This window comes from Leuciscus leuciscus (genome assembly GCF_965113295.1).
Source record: "Leuciscus leuciscus genome assembly, chromosome: 15".
NCBI classification, from domain to species: Eukaryota; Metazoa; Chordata; class Actinopteri; order Cypriniformes; family Leuciscidae; genus Leuciscus; species Leuciscus leuciscus.
The window spans coordinates 23,851,212-23,868,713 of record NC_138739.1 but is presented as its reverse complement, the minus strand read 5'-3'; the positions used below and the strand labels follow the sequence as shown (position 1 = coordinate 23,868,713).

The following is a 17,502-nucleotide window of genomic DNA, read 5'->3' as shown; positions in this document are numbered from 1 at the left end:
CATTAGCACGTCACCACAGAATAAACAAGCTCAGATATGACCAGGAGGGAACGAACTGTTCGTTCACAACAGATTCGTTCGTCAAAGATTTTAGACCGTTCAACTAGGCGTTTTTTGGGAGAACTTCCAAACGTGGATGTGACTAACATAGTCCGTGTTTCCAAAGTAGACGGAAACATGGTAATTAGTGTGATATTCTCTGGGAAAAGTTGAATGTTGGCATGTTACTTGGAGCGTTATGTTCGGGTCGTCATAACAAGCTGATATTTTATTTTAAGACACGTGAAAATTGCATTGGTCGGCTTCTGAAAGTACCTGTTTGGAGAATCATGATAACCTCCGAGTCTGATTTCTCTCAGGTGTGAGATTCGCTCTAGTGTACGAGTTAATGAGGCACAACCAAAAACTGCTTATAGACATGGCTGTGTGCTTTTATTCTCTTTACGTCTCGGTTTTATGAGTAGCCAGGCAGTCCTGAATGGACCGGAGACTGAATTTAGAATAACAAGGACATGCAAACATGAGCGGCCCAATCATCGGTGATTCCCTTGGTTTCCTGTCCTTTGAATCCCGGTTTTTTTGATCTTCTTCCATTCTGTTGGCTCTTTACTCCAGCTTCAGAGAAAACACAGCCTCTGACGTCTGAAACCTTAACAAACCCACGCAGTGCGAGCTCCTAAATTTACACATCACTGATGATGAGGCTGGAAACGCATCTCTGCTATAGAAAAAATGGATCATAATGGCAACAATAACAAGTATGTTTGGTCTCCACTTTTATTTCTCATAACTCATGACGTATGTCAAACATAACCAGCAGGTTAGCATGCAGTATATTATTGACTAACCACTAAATATGCTAAAACAGCTCTACACATGTTGAATTTTTTTTTATATATATATATAAATACACATAATCAGATTTTATTTCACGTTTAAACCACTGAAAAAAAAAAAATCCATTTTGAAATAAGAGAAATTGAACTTATATGTATCAAAATGTAAATATAAAAGTAAATATTTAAACAAATATTCTAAAATACATTTTTTTTATTGAACTTGGGGGTATACTATACATTATTATAAATTATTATATTACCATTTTTGTAATAAAATGTATGCACACTCATTTAAAAAATATATTGATATTGGTGAAATGTAGAAAATGTAATTCATATAAATTATCTCCCACTTTTTTAATCTCGCCCCAAATAAAACATACACATACATATATGTATTTATATTATTTATTTATTGTATTTTTTTTTTTATGGGAGATAAATAATCTACATATTAAAAATGTGTGTATGTATGTATATACAATATATATACAATAATATATAACAATACCGGTCAAAAGTTTGGAAACATTTTTATTAAAATGTGTTATGTTTTTAGAAAAAGACATTTATTTGATCAAAAATTCAGAAAAAAATATTAACATTGTGAAATATTATTAGAATTTAAAATAATTGTTTTCTATTTTAATATACTTTTAGAATATTATTTATTTCTGTGATGCAAAGCTGGATTTTCAGCATCATTACTCCAGTCATCAGTGTCACCTGATCCTTCAGAAATCATTATCATTTATTATTAAATCATTATGCTGATTTGATACTCAGTTAATAAAAAATATATTCATTCTTGGAAAGATAATACTATATTTATGACTATTATTTAATATATCAGGCTTTACTGTACATTACTGTTGCCTTTAAGTACTTGTATGCACTTGTGATAATGGCCCTCAATGGTGAGACAACAAGTAGCTTTTTAGAGGATGTGGCAAAACAAGTACACTCGTACTACAACTTTAAAAGACAGGTGTGCGTTGACTTTTTGAAAGATCTCTTGGGTCATTGGAAAGGGTTGATGTGTCCGGCGTCTCGCTGTAATAAGGCTCTGCTGTCAATACGCTACGGCCCCGGTGAGTAATGGTCATTACTTCTCTACCTGTCAAAAAAATCACAGTTCTCACACCTGCAAACGCGGACCTATGCGACCACCGGCACGCCCGCACAACTTTATTACAGACGAGAACAAAAGACTAGCAGCAAGACAACAACTTTAATAATGCAGAGACTGAGAGATATTGAGTGGACATCAAATGAAGGCACGCGTCCCGACGGCCCCGGGGGATCTCTGAAGGAGGCCAGATTCAAATGACTTTTTGTGTTTCTTGTCGGGCGAACAGAGGGAGGAGAAATGGGGACTAAACAATAACACAGACGAAGGTAATAAAGTAGGTGACGTTGCGCAGAAGTAGAGCTCCGGGGTAGGAGACCGGCTTCTGTCTGTCAAAGTCAAGGATGTGCGAGTAACCGCTTCTATATCAGATGGCGGCTGATCCATATGGAAGCTTGTTTCCGCCACGGAATAAAACAATTAAAAAGATAATTGCGACTTTTTATCTCACAATTTTGACTTTTTTTTTTCTCAGAATTGCAAGATATAAACTCGCATTTGCGAGAAATAAAGTCACAATTGCAAAATATAAACTTCGCACCACATTCCGACTTTTTCCGCAATTGCGAGTTTTTATCTCTTAATTATGACTTCTTTTCTCAGAATTTACATTACACATTTACAATGTTGTACATTAAGTTTACAACTATAAAATAAAAATAAATGCAATTGCGAGTTATAAAGATTTTTCTAATTTTATAACTCGCAATTTCGACTATATCATGCAAATCTTACTATAACTCGCAATTGTGACTTTATATCTCGCAATTCTGACTTTATATTTCACAATTGCAAGTTTATATCTCACAATTCTGACTTTATAATTTGCAATTGCGAGTTTATATCTCACAATTCTGACTTTATATCTCACAATTCTGACTTTATAATTTGCAATTGCAAGTTTATATCTCACAATTCTGACTTTATATCTCACAATTCTGACTTTATAATTTGCAATTGCGAGTTTATATCTCACAATTCTGACTTTATATCTCACAATTCTGACTTTATAATTTGCAATTGCGAGTTTATATCTCACAATTCTGACTTTATATCTCACAATTCTGACTTTATAATTTGCAATTGCGAGTTTATATCTCACAATTCTGACTTTATATCTCACAATTCTGACTTTATAATTTGCAATTGCGAGTTTATATCTCACAATTCTGACTTTATATCTCACAATTCTGACTTTATAATTTGCAATTGCGAGTTTATATCTCACAATTCTGACTTTATATCTCACAATTCTGACTTTATATCTCACAATTCTGACTTTATATCTCACAATTCTGACTTTATATCTCACAATTCTGACTTTATAATTTGCAATTGCGAGTTTATATCTCACAATTCTGACTTTATATCTCACAATTCTGACTTTATAATTTGCAATTGCAAGTTTATATCTCACAATTCTGACTTTATAATTTGCAATTGCAAGTTTATATCTCACAATTCTGACTTTATAATTTGCAATTGCGAGTTTATATCTCACAATTCTGACTTTATAATTTGCAATTGCGAGTTTATATCTCACAATTCTGACTTTATATCTCACAATTCTGACTTTATAATTTGCAATTGCAAGTTTATATCTCACAATTCTGACTTTATATCTCACAATTCTGACTTTATAATTTGCAATTGCGAGTTTATATCTCACAATTCTGACTTTATATCTCACAATTCTGACTTTATAATTTGCAATTGCGAGTTTATATCTCACAATTCTGACTTTATATCTCACAATTCTGACTTTATAATTTGCAATTGCGAGTTTATATCTCACAATTCTGACTTTATATCTCACAATTCTGACTTTATAATTTGCAATTGCGAGTTTATATCTCACAATTCTGACTTTATATCTCACAATTCTGACTTTATATCTCACAATTCTGACTTTATAATTTGCAATTGCGAGTTTATATCTCACAATTCTGACTTTATATCTCACAATTCTGACTTTATAATTTGCAATTGCAAGTTTATATCTCACAATTCTGACTTTATAATTTGCAATTGCAAGTTTATATCTCACAATTCTGACTTTATAATTTGCAATTGCGAGTTTATATCTCACAATTCTGACTTTATAATTTGCAATTGCGAGTTTATATCTCACAATTCTGACTTTATAATTTGCAATTGCAAGTTTATATCTCACAATTCTGACTTTATAATTTGCAATTGCGAGTTTATATCTCACAATTCTGACTTTATAATTTGCAATTGCGAGTTTATATCTCACAATTCTGACTTTATAATTTGCAATTGCAAGTTTATATCTCACAATTCTGACTTTATATTTCACAATTGCAAGTTTATATCTCACAATTCTGACTTTATAATTTGCAATTGCAAGTTTATATCTCACAATTCTGACTTTATATTTCACAATTGCAAGTTTATATCTCACAATTCTGACTTTATAATTTGCAATTGCAAGTTTATATCTCACAATTCTGACTTTATATTTCACAATTGCAAGTTTATATCTCACAATTCTGACTTTATAATTTGCAATTGCAAGTTTATATCTCACAATTCTGACTTTATAATTTGCAATTGCAAGTTTATATCTCACAATTCTGACTTTATATTTCACAATTGCAAGTTTATATCTCACAATTCTGACTTTATAATTTGCAATTGCAAGTTTATATCTCACAATTCTGACTATATTTCACAATTGCAAGTTTATATCTCACAATTCTGACTTTATAATTTGCAATTGCAAGTTTATATCTCACAATTCTGACTTTATAATTTGCAATTGCAAGTTTATATCTCACAATTCTGACTTTATAATTTGCAATTGCAAGTTTATTTCTCACAATTCTGACTTTATAATTTGCAATTGCTAGTTTATATCTCACAATTCTGACTTTATAATTTGAAATTGCAAGTTTATATCTCACAATTCTGACTTTATAATTTGCAATTGCAAGTTTATATCTCACAATTCTGACTTTATAATTTGAAATTGCAAGTTTATATCTCACAATTCTGACTTTATAATTTGCAATTGCAAGTTTATATCTCACAATTCTGACTTTATAATTTGCAATTGCCAGTTTATATCTCACAATTCTGACTTTTATCATTTGCAATTGCGAGTTTATATTTCACAATTCTGACTATAATTCGAAATTGCAAGTTTATATCTCACAATTCTGACTTTATAATTTGCAATTGCAAGTTTATATCTCACAATTCTGACTTTATAATTTGCAATTGCAAGTTTATATCTCACAATTCTGACTATAATTTGAAATTACAAGTTTATTTTTCACAATTCTGACTTTATAATTTGCAATTGCAAGTTTAAATCTCGCAATTCTGACTTTACAACTCGCAATTTTGAGTTTATATCCTGACTTTACAACTCACAATTGCAAGTTTATATCTCACAATTCTGACTTTTATAATTTGCAATTGCGAGTTTATTTCTCACAATTCTGACTTTATAATTTGCAATTGCGAGTTTATTTCTCACAATTCTGACTTATAATTTGAAATTACAAGTTTATTTTTCACAATTCTGACTTTATAATTTGCAATTGCAAGTTTAAATCTCGCAATTCTGACTTTACAACTCGCAATTTTGAGTTTATATCCTGACTTTACAACTCACAATTGCAAGTTTATATCTCACAATTCTGACTTTTATAATTTGCAATTGCGAGTTTATTTCTCACAATTCTGACTTTATAATTTGCAATTGCGAGTTTATTTCTCACAATTCTGACTTATAATTTGCAATTGCGAGTTTATATCTCACAATTCTGACTTTTATAATTTGCAATTGCGAGTTTATATCTCACAATTCTGACTTTTATTATTCGTAAAAAGTCAGAATTAACTTTTTTTATTCTGTGGTGAAAACAAGAAAACAATTGAGATATAAACACAGAATACTGAGGGAAAAAAGTGACTGACCATTTTATTCTGTGGCGGAAATAAGCTTCCATAGATCTGTACCATCCACATCCTTGAATGAGTTTAGCTGTGTTTTCTGCCACCATGCAGGTATAGTAACATAGAAACCGTTATGAAAGACTGTGTGATCTGTAAAGATGAATTGCAGTGATCTGAAGGATGATGTCTGTTTCTAAGGGAACGCTGAGCATCTTAGCTCATTCTCAAACTTTTCTCTGTGCATCAAGAATTTGCCCTTTAGCTACTGACTGTAAGAGAATGAACTTAGAGACACAACTAAATTTGGCTGGTTTTTCCAGCATCTCACGCCATGAGCAATGCATTTGTGTGTGTGTGTGTGTGTGTGTGTGTGTGTGTGTGTGTGTGTGTGTGTGTGTGTGTGTGTGTGTGTGTGTGTGTGTGTGTGTGTGTGTGTGTGTGTGTGTGTGTGTGTGTGTGTGTGTGTGTGTGTGTGTGTGTGTGTGTGTGTGTGTGTGTGTGTGTGTGGATATACAGTGGTGGTCAGAATTAATGGCACCCCTGGTAAATATAAAAAATGGCTGTAAAAAAATAAATCTGCATTGTTTATCCTTTTGATCTTTCATTCAAAAAATTCGCAAAAATCTAACCTTTCATTGAAGTAAAATAATTGAAAGTGGGGAGGAAATCACATTATGAAATAAATGTTTTTCTCCACAACACGTCGGCCACAATTATTGGCACCCCTAGAATTTTTTACGAGTAAAATATCTCTAAAGTATATTCCCATTAATATTTACCTTTATTTAGCACACCAGGGTGACTAGGAACATGAAATTGTTTAGCTATGACTTCTTGTTTCACATGAGTTTAAATATGACAAATACACAAAGGCCAAATTTCTTTAATCATCCATCACAATGAGTAAAACCAAAGAATATAGTTCTGATGTGCATCAAAAGATTGTTGAGCTTCACAAAATAGAAAGTGGCTGTAAGAAAATAGCTAAAGAATTGAAGATCCCCATTTTGACCATCAGGGCAATAATTAAGAAGTTATAATCAACTAAAGATGTTACGAATCTGCCAGGAAGAGGACGTGTGTCTATATTGTCTCAATGCATGGTGAGGAGGAAAGTTTGAGTGGCCAAAGACACAACCACATGTTGTTTGGGAGGGTTTCAAGAAAAATCCTCCTCGCTCCTCTAAAAATAAACTCCAGCATATTCAGTTGTCAGACATGACTGGATCTTCAAAAGGGACCGGATTCTATGGTCAGATGAAGCTAAAAAAGTTTTTTTTGGCAGCAAACCCAGCAGATGTGTTCGGTGCAAACCGGGATGAAGAGTACCCCATGCCTACGGTTAAATACACTGCTGGATCTTATATGTTGTGGGCCTATTTTTTTGCTGGAGGTCCTGGACATCATGTTCAGATACATGGTATTATGGATTCTAGCAAATACCAACAGATAAAAAATCAAAACCTGACAGCCTCTGCTAGAAATCTTATAATGGGCCGTGGTTGGATCTTCCATCTGGACAACGGTCCAAAACAAACATCAAAATCAACACAAAAATGGGTAACTGAGCACAAAATGAAGCTTCTGCCATGACCGTCACAGTCCCCTAAACTGAACCCTATAGAAAATGAGTGGGCTGAACTGAACAGAAGAAAACGCCTGCATGAACTTGTGAATCTGAAGGATCTGGAGAGATTCTGTATGGTCTCTGATCTCTTGTCAGTTATTTTCCAAACTCATCAGGCATTATAAAAGAAAACTCAGATCTGTTATCTTGGCAAAAGGAGGTTGCAAAAAGTATTTAATAACAGGAAGCCAATTATGGCCAGTGGCCCTCATTTATCATTCTTGCGTAGAAACGGGCGTATATGTTGGCGTAAGATTATGCTTACACTCCTCTCACCGCCTGATTTATGAAGCTGTGCGTACCTTTGAAATCCAGGTGTACGCAATACCTGCCCTTGATAAATGCCGTGGCTGAAAACGATCATCATTAGAATAACACGCCCCTATATATTCAAGTCTCCGCTTCCTCCACGCCCTCATTTTACGCCATGGACACACAGAAGACGGCAAAGAAGAGAAACTTCTCCGACGTGGAGATCGAGACCATCACCAGGGAAGTGGAAAGAAACAAAATTGTTTTATTTGGGAGTTTAAAGAGTGGGATTAAAGGCGCCCACAAAAACAAAATATGGACCCAAATTACGAGTTCTGTTAATAGTGTGGGGGTTGAGAGGCGCACTCCAGCAGAGGTAAGAATGTTTTATTGCTTAATATAGACCAATAGTGATCAAGTTAAAGGTATAGCGGAGGATGTTTTACTTCCTGGTGGGTAGTCTAAACTATTGGTCCTCCTAATTGTCAATCATTCTGGTGAATCAATCAAACTTTTCAAAAAGTGGAGAGGGCGGGTCTTATCTAAAATTTGGAAAGATCCTCCGCTATACCTTTAAGCATGAGTTTTCTTTATTGCTTAATATAGACCAATAGTGATCAAGTTAAGCATGAGTTTTCTTGTTTATTGTAGGTGAAAAAAAAGTGGTCAGATATAAAGATCGCCACAAAGAGGCACGTCTCGGCACTGAAGAGGAGCCAGAGTCAGACTGGGGGAGGCCCACCGGATCCAAGCCTCCAGCTGACACCGAACGAGGAGCGGGTGGCAACCCTCATCGGAATGGCGTCTTTAGAAGGTATCACCGGTGGGGGAGATACCGACGACATTCATGGTAAGTAATCTTAAATTTGATAGACCAATAAAAAAAACTCACACATAAGTCCATAGTTAACTAATTTTATTTAAATTTTGCTCTATTGTTTTGCAGATGATGGCACTGCAGGCCCCAGCGCCCTCGAGGCATCTCCCCCTCAGCCCATCCAGGAGCTTGAGCCTATCCTTGCGCCCCACCCAGAGCCTGAGCAGGTGCAAGCGAGGGAAGCCGAGGCCCGTCCACCAGCCTCCCGTGCGCCACGGCCAAGGGTCCTGACGGATGAGGTCCTGGAAAGACAGACAGAAATTTGTAGACTACTGGTCGAAATTAACCATTCATTAGTGTCAATAAATACGACATTAAAGCAAATAAATGAAAACATAAAATAAAACAAAAAAAACGAAACAATGAAAACGAAGTCTGTGTTATTTTAACTTACCCTTAAAACCGCCGAACAAGGTCCCGTCTGAGCTGAACAGCTCCTAAAGCCGGTGGTGCTGCCCACTCCTCCACTGGCACTTCTGGGTCTGGGGCCAGCACGTCAAATGGCACACGGTTTATCTCAGCCATGTTGTGCAAGACGGCACATGCCAAAATGATGTTGCACACCTTCTTTGGCGAATAGAGCAACGTGCCCCCCACGTGTGCCAGGCAGAGCCATCTACCTTTTAGGAGCCCCACGCAGCGCTCCACAGTGGCTCGTGTTCGTGCGTGCGCGTGGTTGAAGTTGCGCTCCTGATGCGTCACGGGGTTTGGCACAGGGGTGATCAAAAAGTCCAAAAGAGGATAACCCCTGTCACCTAAAGGGGAAAAGAGAGGTTAGGAAACGAATATATTTTGCAAAATAAATTTGCTCTTAGTACTCACCTAAAAGATAACCATGACCCCTCAAAGCGCCCTCCTGCAGCCGTCTGCGCACGCTGCTGTGCTCAAAAATGAAGGCATCGTGGGTGCCTCCAGGCCATCGTGCCACAACATTTAATAGGCAGAGTCCGGCATCACAAATAATTTGCACATTGACTGAATGATCATTTTTGCGGTTGATGTATGCGTAATCATTAACCGATGGTGGTTTCAGACGCACGTGGGTACAGTCAATTGCACCTATGACATTTGGAATCCCAGCAATCTCATAAAACCCCCTTTTAATCATTGTTTGCTGGACATTGTCGTATGGGAATTGGATGTAGTGTGGGATGAGAGTCCTAATGGCACCCAGCACGGATGACAGCATGCGGCTCATGGTGGGTTGGGATATGCCAGACCTGTCAGCAATCTCCCGTTGAAAGGTTCCAGTGGCCAAGAACCCCAGTGTGGAGAGAACCTGGACTGGAACAGGTAAGGCCCTTGACCGCCGGGTCTCACGTTGGAGGTAGGGCTCCAGGTTATTGCACAGCTCCAGGAGAAGATGCCTTGGAAGATGGAATCTGCTCATCAGCCATTCATCTGATTCATTCAGAAGATCTCTCCTATCCTGAAATACTCTTTCCCTTCTCAAGGGCGCATATGCGTCTTCTAAAAGCGCCAGGTCAGCCATCATTGAGAATTGGTGGTTAATAATTATTTTAGTTTATTTAAGAGATCTTTAAATCTCTTTTAAATTTAAATAATATATCATCATATAGAGAGTATATTATAGTGTAATTTAGTGCTACTAAAAAATTATTCAAATATGTATGTACATATGCACACATAAATTATTTGAACAGTATTTGACAGATGTATAGTATAGTATGTATAGTTATAGTATTTTAATAATTATATATATATATATATTATATTTTTATAATTATATATTTTAATATATTAAAATATAAACACTTTAAAAACACATATAATATTTGTATACACACACAGTCATATTGATCCAGAAGCAGTCTTCGCTGCCCAATCCCAATTCTCTCTAATAATCAGACAATGTCTAGAACTGATCCCAGAACAGCACGACAGGAGAATATTCCCCTCCATCCAATTAATTACAGTAATCACTGCGGAGAGCGTCGAGCGTCCCTGCAGGCGCCGAACCGACACGCAAAACAAGCGATCGAGGAAAGGGGCAGGGGAAAAAAGCATCAAAAAAGGATGGACGTTGTGTTTTAAGAAGACAGGAACGGCAGGTGTGCAGCCTCTGGTGTTTGGGATGAGGGTTTTTTTTTTTAGGAGTTGGGGAGGGGGGGGGGAGAATCGCACATAATTTGTTCTTCCGATACCTCGTTCCCTGCGTAAACCATTAATCTTCCTTAAACTCCCATGCAGAGGAGAACTCATTAGTTAGCCAAAAAACAGGCGAAATTTGCTGCACTAAGCACATTATCTCTCACTCGCACATACAAACATGGAAATTTGGAGGCCAGTTCTCACTAAATGAGTTTCTAATGACATCCAGCACACGGTTGGGGAAGCATCAGTGTTGCGGACGCCAGCGTCCGCCCCGAGGAATAAAAAAAAGAGACTGCGATGTGTTCAAAAGCTGCCTAATGGGTGTCATTTGCTAATGTGATTATATTTACAACAGGATGACTGCCGTTTCCTTACAACACTGGTGGTGGTCTCTGTTTATTTTACATACTCAGATGTTTGTTGCGCAGTATGCGTGGCTTTTGCTAGATAATGAACAAAAACACAATCAGTCCTATCAGTGGGGATTAGACACGAAAATAAGGCCGTTTATGATTCACGCTACCTGCGGCCGCTTAATGGATAAGGCTCCGGCTGTTTTTCTTATGCGTCATATTATAAATTTACACTTCAATTACGTATCGCCACAGACCGTATTAGCGGCGGAAAGGACGTTTTTGACAGCTCAAAAGCCCCGTGACGGTGCTGAGAAGGTGTCTGAGAGTCAGTGAGTGTGAAAGAGAATATGATTTTGCATTGATTTATGAAGCTGGCAATTCTGCCACAGTAAACAGCCATTTACTACAAAATGGCCATCTGAACTAAAGCACTGGAAGGATAATTGCGTGATGAAATTCACTGGCTGTGGGTTTTAAGCTGAGTATCACTATTAATATTGCTCATAATTAGGGTTAAAGATCAGACCAAAGCTCTAACCTGAAGTTGTCCCGCACTGTTCGTGCTAGAACGGATATGAATGAGGCCTCAAATCGCTTGTTGAGAAGAGTGCGTTTTTTTAGTAAGTGGTTGAACTTATAATTTTCAACAGGCAGATGATAAGTCAGGCCAGAAATCCTACAAAATAAATGCTCATTCACACGAAGAATGGTCATTTTATTTGCGTCCACTCCAACGCACAAGTTCTGTTTATTGTCTGCCGCTTTAAATGGGGGTTGTGTGCAACAAACTTCCGTATTCGGGAAAACAGGTCGCATTGCTTCCGGTTCAGGTCTTTTGTATGTGCTCCGTTAAATAGAGTGGTGCAGGTATGACGTCACTTTGTAGGCCAACCGGCAGTTAGCATCCCTCGACAAAAACCCAATAGGATTTTCCCATAGGCTTTTGGGTTATTGCTAAAAACAAGCTCTGTGATCAACAGACATTAATGACACTTGCGCATTTTGTCCATCAAGAACACAACTTTTATGAATTTTGAAACCTAAATGCAGTTGCCAGAAGTAAAAAGCTAAAGAAAGGCTATAAACGAACTACACCACGGTCCCACGACTTCGACGTCACCATCACTAAGCTTCCGACAACTTTTTCAGTTTTTATCTAAAAACATTTTCCCAGAACGTTTGAGTTTAGAATAGTTTATAAGAGCACAATTTTAAGCATAACGATGCTGTAAAAGCGGACTGAGTTTACCTGTTCAGTGTGATGACGTTTAATCTCCTCGACAGCCTCTGTAGTCCCATTTAGCCACTTGTTAGCAATCACATTTTTCAAGACACGTAACAGCTTAAAAAAAAACACAAGTGGGGTAATATTGATGTATTTTATGTCGTAAAATAAAACGTGAAAGTGTCTTGAGCTTGTTCACCACAGACTTTATTTCAGCCATTTAACCAAAAACCCATTGACGATAGAACCGTAAATGCTAAAATGCTAACTCGTTTCCGCGTTTTGGCCTACAAAGTGATGTCATACCTGCAGCACTCTATATAGAGCCATTTTACTCAAGACACCTTCAAAGAAGCGAGCAAAGATGAGCATAATCGATGTCCATCACATTTGCATATATGATATCTATATTATAGTGGTGAGATTGGGACATTCATGTTTTCTTCAATAGAACATGCTAATCAACTTTTTTTGACGTATTCTACATACAGTAGTTTGGAGTTGATGAACTACAGATGAACTTACATCAAACTCTGAGATTTTCTAGAGAATTTCCACCAGTTATGTTAGGCTTTAGTCAACCTCTGGTCATGCCTGTTACAGACTGTGCGATTTCACCAATCCTATAAGATCATAACAAATCACACTGTACGACATGGATCTAATAAACTTGGGTACGACATGTTATGTAGACTACGATGATGACACCTATTGAATAGTAGGCAACGACGCAAGTTAGTATAGAAGAATAAAACCTCTTATCGGTTGTTTGGCAAGATTATTAGTGTAGTAAAATGGATTTTATTCAAAAATGGATTTATCCAGGTCTAAATATACTATATTCATCTTGGTGAATATTGCCAATGTAAATTAGTTTGGCTAAAAAAAATGTGCATAAATTATTAAGTGAAGATATTTTTCGAATTTACACTGCAAAGGTGGCACAGAAGTGCTTCTGAGCTGGCATGTAGGTGTCTTTACACAAACTGGTCGTGCTTTTATGCAGAATTATATTATTATTTAATATACTAATAATAATAATAAGCTGTCGTTATTTTCACCTCTCTCATTTCTCCTTAACGTAAGTAAGAAGTGGCACATCTTACCCCGCTCTCCCCTATCATAGTACCAGATGTGCCTCAACCCTAGTGGAAAAGTTCAACTTGAAAAAGCTTTCCAGGTTATTGAGTTCTTAAAGTTCTGTGGTTGAGCACATCGCGTATATATCTTCTTCTCCAATCAAAGTGTTCGCTTTAGTTTTGTTCCACACTCAGAATTAGTTTGAGAGTCATTGCATCTGTTTCAGGGTTTAAACCCCCCCGGAGTCGTCGCTACGGGAGGGATGCTTCTCTCTGCAGAGCACAAGATGAACTAAATGGGTCAGTCTCTTAACCATAATTAGTTCAAACGTCAACGCCTCTGAATTATGGATGAGTCGAGAAGTCAATCAAATTTTTTTGGAAGTTTAACCACCTTTTTTTTTTTTTGAATCATTTCCATGACCTGATTTGACCAAACTCTGCACACCATGGTCAGTACAAACATCTGACACATTTACGTGTAGCATATTGACAAATAATCAATAAAGTGCATTTTCATGTCATAAATGTGGATGGATAATAATGTAGATGAATAATTTCACTACTTTAGTTTGACTTTGCCATTTTTATCAAGTCACACAGTACTGCACTACCTTCTAACGTGAAAAACTGGCTGTTTATTAAGAAATATTACAGGGTTATCTTCAGTTTGATTTTAGTTCTACACTGTAAAAAATTAAATTAGTTGTTTCAACTTAAAAAGGTAGGCTAAGTGTTTGTGCTGCCTTCATTTTGTTTAGTAAACTCAAATATCCAAGTTGTAACTTTGTTTGTGCTGCCTTAAAATTTTCGGTTTAGTCAACTTGAAATGTGAAGTTGTACACTTACTTTTTTTAAGTTGAAACAACAATTGTGGAAAAGTGGAATGCAAATATGTTTTTGTGGGAATACTGTTTTCATTGCTAATTAATTTTTCAATGTCCTCAATACATTGTCAACGTCACTTTCCATCCTGTTAGTCTTTTGTAAAATCTCTTTAACTTCAAAAGCCAGTTCCTTAAGAGATCCTACTGCAGGAAGTGACGTCATTTTCGCGGGAAAACAAGTTTTGTTAATGGATTTAGTGGCTTCTGTGGTGTTTTGTGGTTAGTTTGTTTGTGTCACTCTAAAACACACACACACACACATGACCCACTTGCTAGTACCAGGTTGGACACCTTTTGCCTTCAGAGATTTTGGTCCATTTTGACATCACATTGCTGCAGATTTGTCAGCTACACATCCATGATGTGAACCTCCCGTTCCAACACATCCAAAAGCTGCTCTATTGGATTGAGATCTGGTGACTGTGTGGAGGCTGTTTGAGTTTAGTGAACTCACTGTCATGTTCAAGAAACCAGTTTGAGACCAATTTGAGCTTTGGTGTGTTATCAGCAGATGATACACTGTGCTCATAAAGGGATGGACATGGTCAGCAACAATACTCAGGTAGGCTGTGGCGTTTAAACTATGCTCAATTGGTACAAAGTGTGCCAAGAAAAAAATCCCCCACATTACACCACTAGCAGTCCGAACTGTTGGTACAAGTCAGGATTGATCCATGCTTTCATGTTGTTTACGCCAAATTCTGACCCGACCATCTGAATGTCGCAGCAGAAATCAAGACTCATAGGACCAGGCAACGTTTTTCCAATCTTCTATTGTCCAATTTTGGCAAACCTGCACGAATTGTAGCCTCAGTTTCCTATTCTTGACTGACAGTAGTGGAGTGGCACAACAAGGGTGTTGTACTGTAACGTTTTTTGTATGTTTGATGTATGAATATGTGTTTTTTTTTTTTTTTTTTTTGTAGTAACAAATTATAGGTATTTTATCATTTAAATGGGTTTTTGTTAAAGAAAATACTGTAGGATTTGATGTAAATTTATTTATTATTGCATTGCACTGCAATAATGAGAATTGTGGGTGAGGTAACAGTGTCAGTACAGTAGCTTCAGTAATTGTTGTATTCTGGCAGAAACTATTGTTACCATGGTAATTCCTAATCCTATCAGGGTACAGCCACAACATTATTGAGTGGGACTGCAGATCCAGAATAGTTTTCAACCTGTCTACGTTTGTTGATTCAGCAGGGAAAACTGAGCTCGGATCAGCATATTGGCTCTAATATACTGGTTAAATATGAGCTCAGCAGGTCCCAGAGCAAAGCTTTGATTAAATCAGCGTCCACAGAGAGGCTGTGTTTTCACACAAATCTGATTTCTTCCCTCCAACTCGCCTTTTTCAGCATCGCCGGGGCAAGAAAACCACCAAAATTGTGAGAAGATGATCTCAAACCTCATTCCTAAACAAAACTCCGCTTGAAAAGTTCAAATCTCAAGAGGAGAGAGCTGCTCGAAAAGGCTTCCAAGACATATGAGAAAATGACGACCGTGGATCCAACTCCGTCGAAACTCAATATAGCCTAGATTCTTATTTTAGAAAAACTAATGATGAACAACGCGTTCTTCTTCATCACGGTGTCAGTCACGTGACGCCACGAGCGGAACAATGAATTTCCAACGACTGAGTAGTAATTTGTTTCCTTTTACAGTCTGAAATCTCGCCTTACTGTCACTAAACTGTCTTGTTACATAGATCAAAACTAGATCTTAGACTAATGGTACTTCTGAATTGACAGAAATGGTTTTAAATTGCTGCTGTTAGGCAATTTGCGAGTACTTAAGGTCAGGAACCGCGAAAACACGTTCTCGGTCTGACAGAACAAGAACATGTCTACTCTGCCTTCCATGAGGAGGAACAGAAGAGACCGTTTTCAATGGACCTGTCAGTCAAAATCTTGCTGCAAAAGGTATTATGAACATAATCAGAGCTGAGTAAGTTGTCCAGCACTACCACACACACGATGACTTAGCCTATATAAACACACTCGCATCATTGCAGTTTCAATCTGAGCAACGTGACATCTCAATATTGTACTGAAACGTCCCCATCTCCATTTATCCACAACAAGGAAAGAATGAAATGAGAAAACAAAAAAGAAGGGAAGAGTGAAGGGCCAATGAAACATATATATATATAAACTAATATATAATATATAAACTACGGTAGCCGAGAGAACTTGATGAAGGGAGCAAGACAACGTAATTTCCTCATTATTTTCACCTGGGATGTTCCCATGACAACGCAGCACGGTGTCCATCAGCTGAATAGCTGTTCTTACGACAGAAATTTCTTATTATTACTGTTAACATAAATTCCAACATAAAGAATAACTCTTCTTTTCTCATTTGTATTCTGATGACGTTGAACATATTGTTAATACATTTTGTATATTATATACAAAGTTATATGTCATAAACATGTCATCTCTGTATGTTTTGCACACACACACACAAAAAAAAGAAGTAGACTTTGAGCTATAAGCAAGTCCCAGCCGGGTTCGTCACATGGGGTCCCCTGGAAACATTTCCATTGTGGTCTGTGCTATTCGCGGCGCGTTTAGCACACGTACGTCTGCAAGATGTCTGTTAAAGATCACTTAATCTGGAAAGCATCTTCTGTTTACTAACATCTGATAGACATCTTTAAGATGTCAGTTTAACATACATTCTAAATCATTACATATTAAAGACATCTTCTAAACGTCTATTTGACATCTGACAGGAAACGTCCTATAGACGTATTGCAGATGAGCAAACACTCTTAAAAAATACGTCTTCCAGACGTTAACACGCACATCAAATAGAAGTCTCTGTGATGTACGTGTGCTATCTGGGGAAACACTGAAGAAAAAACACCTGCAAATTAAAGTCTTCATCAGTTTTACAACACATGTGTTGTAAAACTGATGAAGATTTTAATTTGCAGGTGTTTTTTCTTCAGTTGCAGCGGGTTGAGTTCTCTCAGCCACCGTAATAAACACCAAACGAAAGCTTTTAGTATATGAGACACAACTAAACTAGCCTAACGTTACTTGCTAATCGGTAGCAGGTGGTCTTAGTAGGAGACGGTCGTTCTAGAGAGAATTTGATTGGACACATTTTTTTAACACAAGACGATTCGTTGATCATTTCGGTCAGTTTTTATGGAAAATAAAACTTTTGAATGTGCAT

The 17,502-nt window shown here is 37.0% G+C and overlaps 1 protein-coding gene across 1 annotated transcript; it reads right to left on the bottom strand.

Annotated features, from left to right (window-relative positions):
* Positions 1-8,642: 8,642 nt before the first annotated feature.
* LOC309475400 (putative nuclease HARBI1) lies at positions 8,643-10,143 on the bottom strand (the record flags this gene model as incomplete). Its single annotated transcript, XM_082138162.1, has 2 exons — positions 8,643-9,406; positions 9,474-10,143. 2 exons carry the CDS (start codon positions 10,141-10,143, stop codon positions 9,048-9,050), a joined length of 1,029 nt encoding a protein of 342 aa, XP_081994288.1. The 3' UTR covers positions 8,643-9,047.
* Between the last annotated feature and the right edge of the window lie 7,359 nt (positions 10,144-17,502).